Genomic DNA, 13,565 nt, shown 5'->3' on the forward strand with positions numbered 1-13,565 from the left:
CGCTATTGCTTTTGTAATAAAATCTGCAAGGTGCGGCTTGCACACACACTTTTTTGGCAGCTGAGGATACACAGGAAAGTGCAAAAATATCATAGCAGGGGATGGGCTAAAGAAGCATCAAACTAAATGATTCCTCAGAGTAGGACAAGTGGCCCACAACTCCATGGCCTTCATTGTAGGCTTTGGAGAAGGAGGCTTAGGCTTCTTTCATGTGGGCTTATGGGAAAATCTAGATCACAAGCCAATAGTGCTGGAGTCTTCTTTTTTTAAAATAAATGTATTTATTTATTTATTTTTGGCTGTGTTGGGTCTTCGTTGTTGCGCGGGGGCTTTCTCTAGCTGCGGCGAGTGGGGGCTACTCTTCGTTGTGGTGCGTGGGCTTCTCCTTGTGGTGGCTTCTCTTGTTGGGGAGCACAGGCTCTAGGCGCGCGGGCTTCAGTAGTTGTGGCTCGTGGGCTTAGTTGCTCCGCGGCATGTGGGATCTTCCCGGACCGGGGCTCGAACCTGTGTCCCCTGCATTGGCAGGTGGATTCTTAACCACTGTGCCACCAGGGAAGTCCCTTTCTCTTCTCTTTTGAACTTGCATTTCCTGCTTTATTTTTCCTCCCACTTTTTATATGATCTTAAACAATGGCTAATGTTGGTCTTGGTGTGCCTTGCTCTTCTGAGAGCGGAACCTGGCAGCACCCTAATCTCCCCTTAATCGTTCATACATTTATCCTTGCTTTCCAAGTGTATTTTGGGCTTTGCCTGGTGTCCAGGCCTCATGGCAGGCACTGTGCTGGGTGTTGGGGAGAGAATGATGAACAAGATGAGCATGGTCCCACCCCGTGGAGCGGACCAGCTTTGGGGTGGGCGGGGGTACAGTACAAATGGGATGAATGTTCAGAAGTGGGAGGTGCCTCAGGATGGTCAGGGAAGACTTTCCCGAAAAGGTAATGTTTAAGCTGAAAACTGAAGCGTAAATAGAAACTTGTAAAGTCACCCTGACCAAGAAGCAAACAACTGCTTTCTTTTCTGTCGCAGATTCCCGAATCCTGACCTTCTTAGAAACCTACCTTGTCTCCAGTCATCAGAAGCCATTGCCCACAGCCCCAGGGGGATTAGGTCCAGTTCAAACAGAGCTGGAGGAAGTTGCCATTAACTTCGTGCGCCTGGTCAACTATAACAAGATGGTCTTCAGTCCCTACTATGATGCGATCCTCAGTAAGATCCTTGTCAGACCCTAACGCCTGTGCTCCCTACAGCAGCAGTGTTACCCACTTGACCTGTTCTCAGCTGTAGTGTTGCTTTGGAAAATGGCTGCTTAGTACCTTTCTATTTAACAGCACTGATGCCAAAAGGAAGAGTATTGTGTATCACTGTTGAAAAGGCTTGTTGAAACATGTACTGAATTCTGTTTTGAGGGTTTGTGTCCATGAGTGCAAGTTTACAAATCAGAGAAGCTTTTCGTTATCGTGAGTTTTGTAGGTAGCACTCAGCTTTCGACGGGTGGACTGCCGTGTGTCTCCACCCACACCCTATCATGATCGTAGCTGCCTCGTCTCTTCCAGGAGCCTGGGACCTCTTCTGCCATCTGGCTCGCTTTTCTTTCAGACACCCAAGAGTATCTGACAGCCACCCCAGAGTGAACAGAACCAGGCCTTGATGCGTTTAGACCCTTGCCCGTCTCTTGCCCAGCCCAGCCCTCCTTCCTCCAGCTATTTTGTGTTGGAAGGACTTTATATAGTCTTACTGCCTCCACACACCTCCCGCGCCCACTATTTATTGCTTTCTCCCTGCCTGGGCTAGCTGGAGCCCCAGAACCCTTTTGTTCTAGAGGAGAGTTATTTGATTTTAAAAAGCTTACTTGTTTATACAAAATTACTTCTGAGCCTGGATGATAGCAGTTATGGGATCTAGAGAAAGGAAAATTCTGTGACTTTTATGTCTTGAAAGCCAAGGAGGAATATTTTTTTTAATATATGTTAGTGTAATATATAGAAGAGGACAGATGTCTGAAGTTCTTACTGAAAAGTTCACTCTGATACAATACATAAATGTATTGATTGGATTCGAATTCCAGCATTGGATTTAAGTGTTTTCAGGTAAAATAGCGTCAGCTCACTTATTTCTTGGATAACGAAGTTATAGGAGATCCCTGGTTTTTGAGCAGTATTTATTGAGGAACTTCAGTGACCAGAATTCCTGACGTATCCTGTGACTGAAAGGGTAGCTTGGCTCTCACAGGTGACCTGTTCTGTTAAAAAAAATAAAATGTGCGCACATGCCTGTGTGTATTTTAGACAGGGACATTTTGTTAGAAACAGAGTCATGAAGTTGTTGGGCGATCTCCAGTTCCCAGAATCATGCAAGGAATCCCTTCATTCAAGCCGATGAGCGCTGGGGTGGAGCTGGGGACAGCGTTGGGGAAACATCCACCCTGTACACTGTCTAGTGATGCGAGGCTTCAGAGGAGTGAAGGTTATACTGGGAATGTGATTTCTCCAAGTATTTGCTTCTAATATTTTTACTTGCAGTCAGAAATGTATGCTGGGTTACGTGGTCAGAGGTCATATGAATAAAGTTTAGGCTGAAGGACAAATCCTCCAAGGTTTCACTGGAAGGGGATGAAAGCTCGGTAAGTAGAACTTTTAAAGAACAAAATCACATCTTTTGTAGCTTATTCAATGAGGTCACCTCTGGAATTGTTTCTGGAGATAAGGCTGCTGTGGAAGCTGTGCTCACTGGTTGTAGAGTATGAGGTTCCTGGGGGCAGCACTCTTGCTTGCCTCAGCCTCAGTGTTTGGGTCCCTCCCTCCACAGCCAAGGATGCCGGAGAGGAGCGTTACCCTCACAGATGCAGGGTGGGTCACCAGCTCCTGCAGCCATTTCCCCTAAATCTCAAAGTTTCTTCATTTTGATTTCTTTTGTAAGAGTTAACTCTTAGGTGATTTTTTTCTTTCTTTTCCCTCATGGGTTCCTACATAGAGTGAAGTTTGAACAGTTTGAAATCTTGATGCCTATATAACAGGGAGCTTCACAGACTCCTGTGGCCCCCACTACCTCAGTGTCCACTGGTGGAATTCTACAGAAGCCAGAATGAAGACGGCAGAGTTCAGAATCACAATATTCATATTGAATCGTTTTGTTGCTGCTCTTTGAAGATAAGTGAGCTAGTTTTCTTCCTGGAATCTCATAGGATTATCACTAAGGGCCAGGAAAATTCATTTAGTTCATTTAGTCACTCAGGAAACATTTGCTAAGCATCTACTTAGAACTCCCCCCTACAGCTCTCCCTCCAAGACAGAAATAGCTTTGGCGTATAAATTATCCTTCAGAATTGAATTGGGTTATATACTGTATACTGATTGCATTTGATGTGGTTTCCTGCCTAACAGGTTTGTGGAAAACATGTCTTGTGGAAGTGCTAAGTTTATTGGGCACTAGTATTTCACTGCAGGTGGGTGCCTTGAGAGTTGGGTTGATATCAGCAGGTCAGGTAGATTTCTTTGATAGTCTCCTGAATGAATGAATGAATGAATGTCTAGAGCGGTAACTGCTGCCTTGTCAGCTCTCAACTGATTGGGTGGATAGTGGGTGGATTCTCACTCTACATATGTATATTTTTTAATCTTATTCTAAAGCAAGCTGTAAAATGTGATCGTTTATGTAGCCCTTTACAAATATACTTCAGGTCAGAGTTACACTGGTATATCTTACTGATTAATGCAGTGGACAGGTGTATAGGAATTTTTTTCTCTGTGAAGAGAAGTTATTAAAAAGTTTGACTCAATAGGCACATAATGTGCACATACTGGCTGACAATTCTGAACGGATTATTTAGCAGTTCTGTTTTTGTGGCTTATTTTACTTTCTCCAAAGTCTTAAGATACCTGGGAATAGAGCAGCCTACTTTCCTGGTGAATTTCAAAGGGAGGGAATAGGTGTTTGCTGTTTGATTTCCAGTGACGTTTTGGCATGCCCTGATTTCTGTGTATAACATTTGTATTTCTTTTAATTTTGAGGCAGGGTGGTAGAGTGGAAAGACTGGGAGCTGTCAAGAAACCAGAGTTTTGATCCCATTTCTGTTACGTGATTAGCTCGAGGAAATTAGGACCCATTTCCAGCACCTAAAAAATGAAAGGACTGGATTTAACCTTACAAGCCTTTCCAAGTCTGACATTCTGTAGTAAATCTGACTGGACTTAATAACTTAAGTAGACTGCAGTAGGATTGTGCAGAAAGTTCCTGATTTAGAGGAAGATCTGGGTTGAGTTTTTCCTCTGTTGCCTTCTTGCAAGGTTATGTGATGTTGGGCTAATCATTCTTCCTTGGGCTCTGTATTTTCACCTGTAAAATGAGCGTACTCCTAACTCACACTTCCTGTGAGGATTAAATTTGATAATGGATATTAGAATGCTTTGTACATGCAGAAGGACTATGAATGACTTTATTAGCAACAAAGGAAGCATATAACCCTGCCTGTAGGTGCATATCTGTCATCATGACATATTCGACTGTTGGTGCCCAACCTCCCTTCAGTCAAGCACATTTTACAGGCCTGTAGGGAAGGTTTTCCTCCTGTCCTGTCCCAAGACTGTTATTTTCTTTTCTCATCTCTTCTGTGCTAGAGCTGCAATCTTACTTTTCGTACCTGCTGCCGTTCACTCCACCCCAGTGGTTTCTCCCCATTTCCACCTCTATATCATTTGAAGTAAATGAATGCATGAATGAACAAATGAGTGGATGACTAAATGGTAGTGGACGATGGGCTATGAAACTCATATTAAAAGGCACTATCTCATTGAAAACATAATCTAAATAAAGAATTACAGTGATGTTTGCAATTGTGTATTTATATTGGGTTTTATATTGTATACCTATTTTAATGGATTGCCTTTTTATTCACAGTATTCAAAGCAACTTCATGGGATGGGGGAGGGGAAAACCTTTAGGCCTAAAAGCCTCTATTAACCTGTCAGATGTTCACTGACACTTTCAGAAAAAGCTAGAAGTGTCAGAAATCTGAACAGGCAGAATTTTACTTAAAACTGCCCCTAGTGTGGGTTTCTGTCATACTGTGTTGCCTTCTGAACTAATCTATAGGCCTGATTTGATGGAATGTCACTTAATTTAGTAATCAGATGTGTCTGGAGTTGGTAGCAATAGTCAGATTTCACCATTTTTGTGTTTGTTTTATCTGAACTAAGCGTTGAGAACCTTTAAGTGCAACTTCTGACTTAAAAGCAACCTTAAAATCGAAGTAACACTTTTTTTTTTTCCTTTCTAATTCTTGTTGCCTCTGCTTTTTAAAGTACTGTCTGCTGTAAGCTCGAAGCAGAAATTTGGTCAGGGCTCAGACGGGGAAGAAAATTTAGTAAACTGAATTGGTTTTTTGGACTTTTATTCCCAGAGACTGGTAAGCTCACTTCTGTTGAATATTTAAGTTTTTACTTAAATCAGTAATATGGTACCTGAGTTTTGCTACTTGGTGTGAATTACCTTTCAAGCCTTCTGAAATTTTTACTAAATGAAATATAACTTCACTTGCTGAACGTCACAGTCAAGTAAGAACTACCAACTTTAATGAAGTTTGCTTTGGGAACTGAAATGTAAAAACCAGAATTTATGAGAAGCCCGCTCACTGCAACGAAGAGTAGCCCCCCGCTCGCCGCAACTAGAGAAAGCCCACGTGCAGCAACGAAGACCCAGTGCAGCCAAAAATAAATAAATAAATTTATTTTTTTAAAAAAAGCATATCCAATAGAGGATTATAAAATTACCAAATAAATAATTATTGCCCAAGGTCAATATGCTGACAAAAGTGGTATATTTTTTCATTCTTTTCCAGTGGTACAATTTGATCAGTTTTATATTTACTAGGTAGCTATAACCTTTTACTTTACTATGTGTGGCAACATAGATGAAATCTCTCGTTCGAAATTTAGTGCTAAAAGCCAGAGTTTGACTGATTTTTGTTTAGGGAGCATTTATGGTCCTTAAATTTTATCCAGTTCTAGAATTGTGGGGAGATGCTGTCATTGTTTTTATAAAGAGGAAAGATACGGATATCTCTTGGTAATTTCTCTGGGTCCAGCAATATGGATATATGAGAGACCTTGGACACATAGGACTGGCTATATATACCATGAGAGTCTGCAGATAGATTTCCAAAAATAATTTCAGATTTCTAACATCATGCTCCTTGTTCACTGTGTTTACAAAAGGAATTATCAAACATTCAGACAAAATCATACTAAAAACTAAAAGTTCATATATATATCAGGTAGAACATTAGAAAATATTTTCTTAAGAAATAATCCTTTTTAAGTTTAAAGGTCATATAATTTCTAGGGGAAAAAGTCTTAGAAATGAATGTAATAGGAGCAGTTGTAATACACATAACGGCCTTAACAGTCCTTAGCAGCGCTTTTCCCCAAGGTAGGTAGGGGTGTACGTGTGTGTTTTCTTAGTACAATGCTAAAAAAAACAAAAAAACCAAAAAGGCATTTTCCATACTCAATCACGTGGCTTTCTTTTGTCACATGGGAACACTGTTACAGACCATTACAGGTATTTGAAACCATTTTGTCTTCTTCAATACACTACCCAAAGATAGCACTTCAGGAAAGATTCCATATCTCTATATTTTTAAGTTTATGCTATATGGTACTACTTATGCCTTTCAGATTGTTTTGTTGATAACCATGATATTAAAAAAAAACCCACACAGCTTGAAAATGATACTTAGGAAGATAACAAAATCTGAAGTAGAGGCAGCTGACTTTGAGGAAATTTTTCTCAGCTTCACTGGGAAAATACTGGAGACATATGCTTGTGGTCAACTTAGGTAAATATGACCTTGCTACATATAAATTTATATAAGAAAATGATTCAAGATAACCTTTTATTATAGGTTTTATAGAAATATTTGAAGCTGATATTTAATCACACTTGAATTCAAATTCTAAATTGTGTACCCATTGTGCAAAGATTGTCTCTTTATAGCCTTCGTACTTTTCCTCTTATTTCCTTCCTTATTCTTAGCTTTTATTCTGAATCACAATCCTTAGGCTCAACTAGTTGTTGGTCTAGTTTTCTAGAGATGAGTCAAGAGGAGGTAACGTTGCTAAAAAAGAGCAAAACTTAATTCTTTTAATTTTTATGGTAAGTTTTTGCTCACTAGCTAGTTTTTGGTTACTCAGCTGTAGTTTCCTTTAATGCTGTCTTTGTTTAGCTGATGAAAAAAATGTTCTTGAATACTGAGCACTTTTTGAAACATATTTATGTGAGAGCAAGACAGTGAGTGGTTAAAGGAATTCCCACACTTATGTTGCTTTTAAGAGACATGAAAGATAAAATATCTCAGTCTATCGCCCTCAGATTTAATTTGGGAAAAATGCATTCATATTTGAAGATTTCTAAAATGTTTAATTTGCCTCTTAAAAATGGATCCCTCATGTTTTCAAATAGTAGCAAAAAAGACCAGGAAAGGACAACAGTTAAGTGTATATATAGTAAATACAGGATGACTTTTCCGTACATTGTTGACATTTAGTTTTAAACAGTATTGGCTAAATAACATAAGTAGCTATTTCATATAAAATCTGAATGAAAGCAGCAGCAAGAGACATGACTTTTTGAGATCCTTTTATTTTCTAAAGGATTGTTTTTTAAAATTTTAAACTACAAAACCGATTCCGTACATTCTGCCATAAATAAAACAAACAATAAGGCAGGACTCTACATAAGCAAACCAAGAACAGCTGTTGTTTTCAGAAAATGTGATAAAATGCTTTACAATCATAAGCCATCCAGTTTTTAAAATAAAACTGTTGAAAACCCACAAGTCTTCAAGTGGTACATACAAGACACCCTTGAAGCGGGAACAAAATGTGGTTCTGCCACTTTGTACTCTTCTCACATTTTTGAAAATCTAATTTTTCTTAGAGCACAGGTCTGTTCCAAATCCTAAAATTCACATAGGTTGGTTGGTTTTTCTCAAGAAGCATATGAATAGAGGCACCAATGACAATACAACTTTGTTTCCAAGAACTTTGTAACAAAGCATTGTCTCTTTTAAACATATGACTTAAGAGGCAAAAGGAATCCTGGATAGGAGTTTTCTTTCTGAGGCAGGTTCTGTGCCTGCTTCACCGAATTCGCTTCTGCTGCCTCGCTCTGTAAATGTCATGAACAGGGGGAACGACAGCTCCCTTTTCCTCATCTTCGTCTGAATCTTCGTTGGGCCTTTTGACAGCCTTGGTGAGTACTGCATTACTTTCCACCGGGCCATTGCCTTCTACAGCTAGCTCTGGGGCTCCTCCAGTAATGATCCTCACAGCTTCTTCAACTGCTGTTGAAGCAAAACAAAAAGGACTGTTGTTGGAGGATGTTTAAAAGTATGCTACTGTGAAGGAATATGTATGTACTACTTTGGATACTTTATAATCTTGTAGCCTCCTATTAGGAAATTCTGAGATAGTACTACTGATACTATTGAATAAATAGTTAAATACAAAAAAGCTGCTGTTAAAATTAATAAAATTATTTTCATAAGCCAAACCTGATAGTGCATGTTCACATGAATAGAAAAGATAAGCTTTTTATGATGTTTTTCTCAGAAGAATAAGAACATGAACAAGCCTCTCTGTACCAAAGAGATCCAAAGGATCCCTCCTAGGTGTCACTGTACTTCTGCAAGATGGCTAGCTGGTTTTGGAAACTTCAGTGCCAAAGGATGACAGTCTCTCCTGCCTAGGAAACAACAATGTGAATTCCACTCTAGTAATGGAGACTCATCACTTACTATTTGGTATCTTGCATCTTCGGAAAATTTCCATCAGTTCATCCACTTGTACAAAAGGACCCTATTTTGACACAAAGAAAATTTAATCCCCAATAATCTGACAAAATAGCCCTACTTTGCATTTCCCATGATACAAGAGAAAAAAGCACACAATTACTATAATTACCCATAGAGCAAATATCTATCATGAAAATAGTGAACAAACCTGGAAACAAATAGGAGGAGGGAGAAGTTTCATTAAAACAACTGCTGCAGGTGGTACTGGGAACACTCCACCGGGGACAGGGTGTAAGCCCGGAGCTGTAAAAGAAAGAAAAGTAGGAATCAAATGGGATGGAAGAGTTTCTGCACATGTAATGAACCAACATAAGTAATTTGTACATAAATTACTATGTACAAATAGTCATGTTGCTTTGTTCTGGACATCTTAAAATGTTTTTAGTGCTTTATATGTTTGACCAAACGCAAGTGGGTGAGACAGTGAAAGCAGTCTCAACCCCGTGGCCACTGGGAGGCAGAAAAGTAAACAAGTGACTTTGCATAAGGCAACCCAGGCGCTGAGCTAGTCAGTTTTTGTCAAAGATCATGCCTAAGCCTCACAAGTCATTTTTTCAGCAATCCCATTTAAAGTCAGTTATACAGTAACATATTTAATCATAAGGGCCTTGTTCAAATAGAATCCAGAGAGGCTACTACCCATTAGTAAGTATAAACGATACCAAATAACATCACCAAAGTAAGTTTCCAGCTGTGCAGGTAATCTGTATGTAGCAGCATTTCTGAAAACTGTCTTAAGTATCACTGCCAAAATGGGTTACTGCAATCTGGATCAATGAGGTTTTGTTTTTTTCTTTTTTAAGACATTTTAAACTCATCTTGGTTCAAAGATTACAGCCAAACCACCTGTCATAGTGACCCTGAGTCTAATTATTAATCTACAATGGAAAGGTCACATTACTTTGCCCCCCCACACCTCTCCAGTTAAACCAACAAACAAACTGAGGTCTCAGTACTGGATCTAAAGTCATGGCTTACGTGCTAAATGTCGTGGCTGAAATGGAATCATCTGCTGAGTGTCTGGTTTAGGGTATTCTGGTTTTCTATCCACTTCATCTTTCAGAACAGGCACTATAGAAGGAGCTACAACTGGGTCTGGAATTATAGCTGCTAGCTTAGCACGGGAGACATCCTGAAAATGCAGAACAGAAGAATCCTAAACCTGAAAAAGGGACTTATAGAGTATAACTGTGCAATTCTACAATCTTGAGGATACACTGTGAATAACTGGGTTAAAACCATAGAGAGAATGGAGAAAGATAAGCGAGAACTTCCATGACAGTAAAGGTTGTTAACAAGGAAAGCTAAAGGGCTGTAAAGACCAGTGTTAAGAATCATTAGACTCAGTGTCGCCAGGTGGGACACTTGTAGGACAGATACAAGCTTTTGTAGGTAATACATACCAGGTAGAGGTGGGGTAATTTGGAAGAAAATCTGCGGTTTTAGATACTTTTCTGATATCTCCCTTCCACTAAAATTGAACATCATCTACCAGGTTCTCTAAGTGAAGAAGCTGGATTAAGAAAGGTGCTGTCTCATGAAACCTAACATAAAGCTTATCATCACTTAAATTAGTTCATAAGATTTTGCTAATGAAATGAAAAATTACTCCCAAAATACTGTTATAGGGGAGAAGGAATGTTTGTTGAGCAACCACTATTTGTCAGTTTTTGCCATTTATTCCCTCTCTGAGGAGGCAAATAGTAACACCTCCATTTTACAGAAGGAGCTGACACTCAAATGAGGTTCTGCTGTCTCCAATGTTAGATGGCTAAGAAGTAGAGAGAGGATTTGAGAGCACAGGCCTCTCTGACCTCACACCCATCCAGTCTTCTTTTCAGTGTCCCAGCAATGCCTGCCAGAGCTGAAAGCAACCCTCTGAGATATGTCAAAGGGAGCAACATGCTACCTCTTAAAGAGGCCCTATCCCAGAGAAGTTCCTCTGCTACAGGTAACCAGTGTCAATCTGCCTAAAACCAAAAGAGCCTCTTTTGCCACCATCAAGGGATATAAGAGAATTTCATATTCTCAAAGTTTGCTCATATGCATTTGGTGGCAGATCTAAATGAGTATGCCTACTGGGAATTACTTTTTTTTCCCTCTCTCACTTATGTGTGACACACAAAAGCATAATAATCCTTTCCAAATAAAAAAACAGAAACAAATACAAGATGGAAAAGTCATATTCAAGAAGTAGTTCTACTTAGTAAGATCTTTTCATTAACTTCCTTAATTTCCATTTTCATCTTGGCAAAGTTGAAATAGCCTAAAAATTCCACATAATATTCTTAAAATGTCTTTGGCTTTTCATTAAGAAGTAGTTAAACCAGAAGCAGAACCTGCTGATCCCTGAGCAGTAACCCCTTAGTTCAGAATAGGAACATGGGGCTGGCACACAACTGGAGCTTCCATTAATGAAAAGGTCTGAAGTTTATTTTAATCTGGTTTAGCCAGTGAGACCCAGGCTAAAAGAGGGCAGTGAGGAAATACAGAGTGATGGTGAGGAACATCCTAATGCCGGCTGGCTTAAGGGGACCAATCGAGGACTCTTGTGGATATAGCTTCCCTTTGGGCTTCCATCTTGGTCTTTGTTCACATGACACAGAAAAATCAAGAAATGATAGAACAATGGTCTTCTCAGAAAGGGCTATTTCTAGGAGTGTGTAAACATTAATCTTTCCCCTTGGCCTGAATGAGTTCAGGTTCCATATTTGTTTCCTTATGACTCAGTAGTCCAAACAGAAGAGTTCCATTCCTAGATAAGCTAATTTCCTAAAGGACCCCACTGAAGGAGCCCTGTTTTAAAGATACAAATCCTTCAAGGAACTTTATGGATTTAATAAGCTATAATGTTTCTTCATTATATCTACAAAATATATAGCAGGAATTACTATATATGATCTCCTGTCAAAACACACACATCAGTCTTAAGAGCTATTAGAGAAAAACTAACCTAAGTGACATTCAGATTTTCTTTTGTTTTTCTTCCTTCACCCACCTCCTCCATCTGCCCACAAGACATAAGATATAAGGCATTAACAATTTCCAGGAAAGAAAGTTTGTTAAATCTCATTTTAATTCTCATTTTGTTCAGTATTGTTGATAGTCAATATTTCACAAACCCAAGGAAAATCCCTGAACTTTTTTCTATTCTGCAAATCTATTCTAAAGCTTGATTAATTTCTATTTCAGAATTTACTTTAGAGTGAAGTTTATCCATGAACTATTCTAAAACATTAGGAAAGTAAAGACACTACACACATCTTGAGCCCAAGTACATACCTTATACCCAAGCGCTTTTAGTTCACTTGCAGAGCAAGGATATAAATCCATGAACTTGTATCTATCTACCAGTAAAGCTGTTTCTTTGCCTTCATACTCTTCTTTGAATGCTGTAAACCGTCTTTTCTCCACTTTGAGTATACTAGCTAGATCACCAATATTACTTTCAAAAGCTAAAAATCGGGCCCAGATTTCTCTGTAAGAAAATAAATATAATCAATACTTTACTATTCTGGGTTTGAGGCTTACAAAAAATCTTTAAGTTCCCTTCTTCCCCCCCCTTTTTTTAAAATTATACAAATCTCTCTTTTTTTTATTATAAAGATTTCCAAACTTCAGAAAAACAGAGTAGTATAATGAATGCCTATATACCATAACCTAGATTTAATCATTATTAATACTTTGCCATATTTGCTTCATCTTGTTTTTGCTTAAGTATTTGAAAGTAAATTACAGTCATCATAACCCTTTACCCTAAATACTTTCATATTTAAGGCTTTTTTTTTTTGAGTTTTTACTTATTTAGCATACCTTCCTATCCTTTGTGGCCAATAAGAGAGACATTTACACTAGAGAGAGTAAACTCTAGGTGGAAGAGTTGAAAAAGGAACCTAGAGAGATTTCCAGTTTCTCCTGAATAATGTGGCTTCACCATTTTGTAGTCGCATGAATTAAAATGTAGAATACATTCTTGGGGCAACATATGAATAAAAATATTTTTTGAAATCTAACATGCTCTCTCTTTTTTCCCATTAATACGGATCACTGGGGACAAATTTGTGCCTCACCACTTTCTAACAGCCAAAATTAATTCTCTAAGACTCTACTTAGAGAGTAAGTAGGTATCAGTAAGGCTTACTTAATACTTACTTACTGATACTTACTTAAATATCAGTAAGGCTCATGCAGCTCAATATCAAATAAACAAACAACCCAGTCCAAAAATGGGCAGAAGACCTAAATAGATACTTCGCCATAGAAGATATACAGATTGCCAATAAACACATGAAAGGATGCTCAACATCACTAATCATTAGAGAAATGCAAGTCAAAACTACAATGAGGGCTTCCCTGGTGGCACAGTGGTTAAGAATCCACCTGCCAATGCAGGGGACACGGGTTTGAGCCCTGGTCCAGGAAGACCCCACATGCCGTGCAGCAACTAGGCCCATGCGCCACAACTACTGAGCCTGTGTGCTTCAACTACTGAAGCCCGCATGCCTACAGCCCGTGCTCCGCAACAAGAAAGGCCACCGTAGTGAGAAGGCTGCGCATCGCAACGAAGAGTACGCACAACTAGAGAAAGCCCACACGCAGCAACGAAGACCCAACACAGCCAAAAATAAATAAATGAAATAAATTAATTTTAAAAAAACAATCTACAATGAGGTATCACCTCACACCGATCAGAATGGCCATCATCAAAAAATCTACA

The 13,565-nt window shown here is 39.0% G+C and overlaps 2 protein-coding genes across 6 annotated transcripts in view; one reads left to right on the top strand and one right to left on the bottom strand.

The window, feature by feature from the left end:
- Nucleotides 1-4,840, top strand: part of TCP11L1 (t-complex 11 like 1) — a 34,839-nt gene extending 29,999 nt beyond the window's left edge. Inside the window, exons 9-11 of one of the 4 annotated variants that reach the window (XR_003004118.1) lie at nucleotides 1,027-1,206; nucleotides 2,520-2,620; nucleotides 2,971-4,840. Coding sequence is in view for 3 of the 4 variants with exons in the window: in XM_024752567.1 (XP_024608335.1) it covers nucleotides 1,027-1,206; nucleotides 2,520-2,560 (221 nt within the window). In the remaining variant the exon portion in view is untranslated. Of the gene's footprint in view, nucleotides 1-1,026 lie in introns of all 4 variants that reach the window. The other 3 variants (XM_024752567.1, XM_024752569.1, XM_024752568.1) reach the window with 3 other exon arrangements.
- Nucleotides 4,841-5,705: 865 nt separating this feature from the next.
- The window catches only part of CSTF3 (cleavage stimulation factor subunit 3), a 69,988-nt gene continuing 62,128 nt past the window's right edge, over nucleotides 5,706-13,565 (bottom strand). For both annotated transcript variants that reach the window (XM_024752564.1, XM_024752565.1), the window contains 5 exons: nucleotides 12,131-12,326; nucleotides 9,827-9,980; nucleotides 8,997-9,091; nucleotides 8,792-8,852; nucleotides 5,706-8,338 (listed from right to left, as the gene is read on the bottom strand). In XM_024752564.1, coding sequence (XP_024608332.1) covers nucleotides 8,136-8,338; nucleotides 8,792-8,852; nucleotides 8,997-9,091; nucleotides 9,827-9,980; nucleotides 12,131-12,326 — 709 coding nt within the window. In that variant the 3' untranslated portion in view covers nucleotides 5,706-8,135. The remainder of the gene's footprint in view (nucleotides 8,339-8,791; nucleotides 8,853-8,996; nucleotides 9,092-9,826; nucleotides 9,981-12,130; nucleotides 12,327-13,565) is intronic.

Source organism: Neophocaena asiaeorientalis, unplaced genomic scaffold, assembly GCF_003031525.2.
Source record: "Neophocaena asiaeorientalis asiaeorientalis breed wild unplaced genomic scaffold, Neophocaena_asiaeorientalis_V1.1 scaffold196, whole genome shotgun sequence".
NCBI classification, from domain to species: Eukaryota; Metazoa; Chordata; class Mammalia; order Artiodactyla; family Phocoenidae; genus Neophocaena; species Neophocaena asiaeorientalis.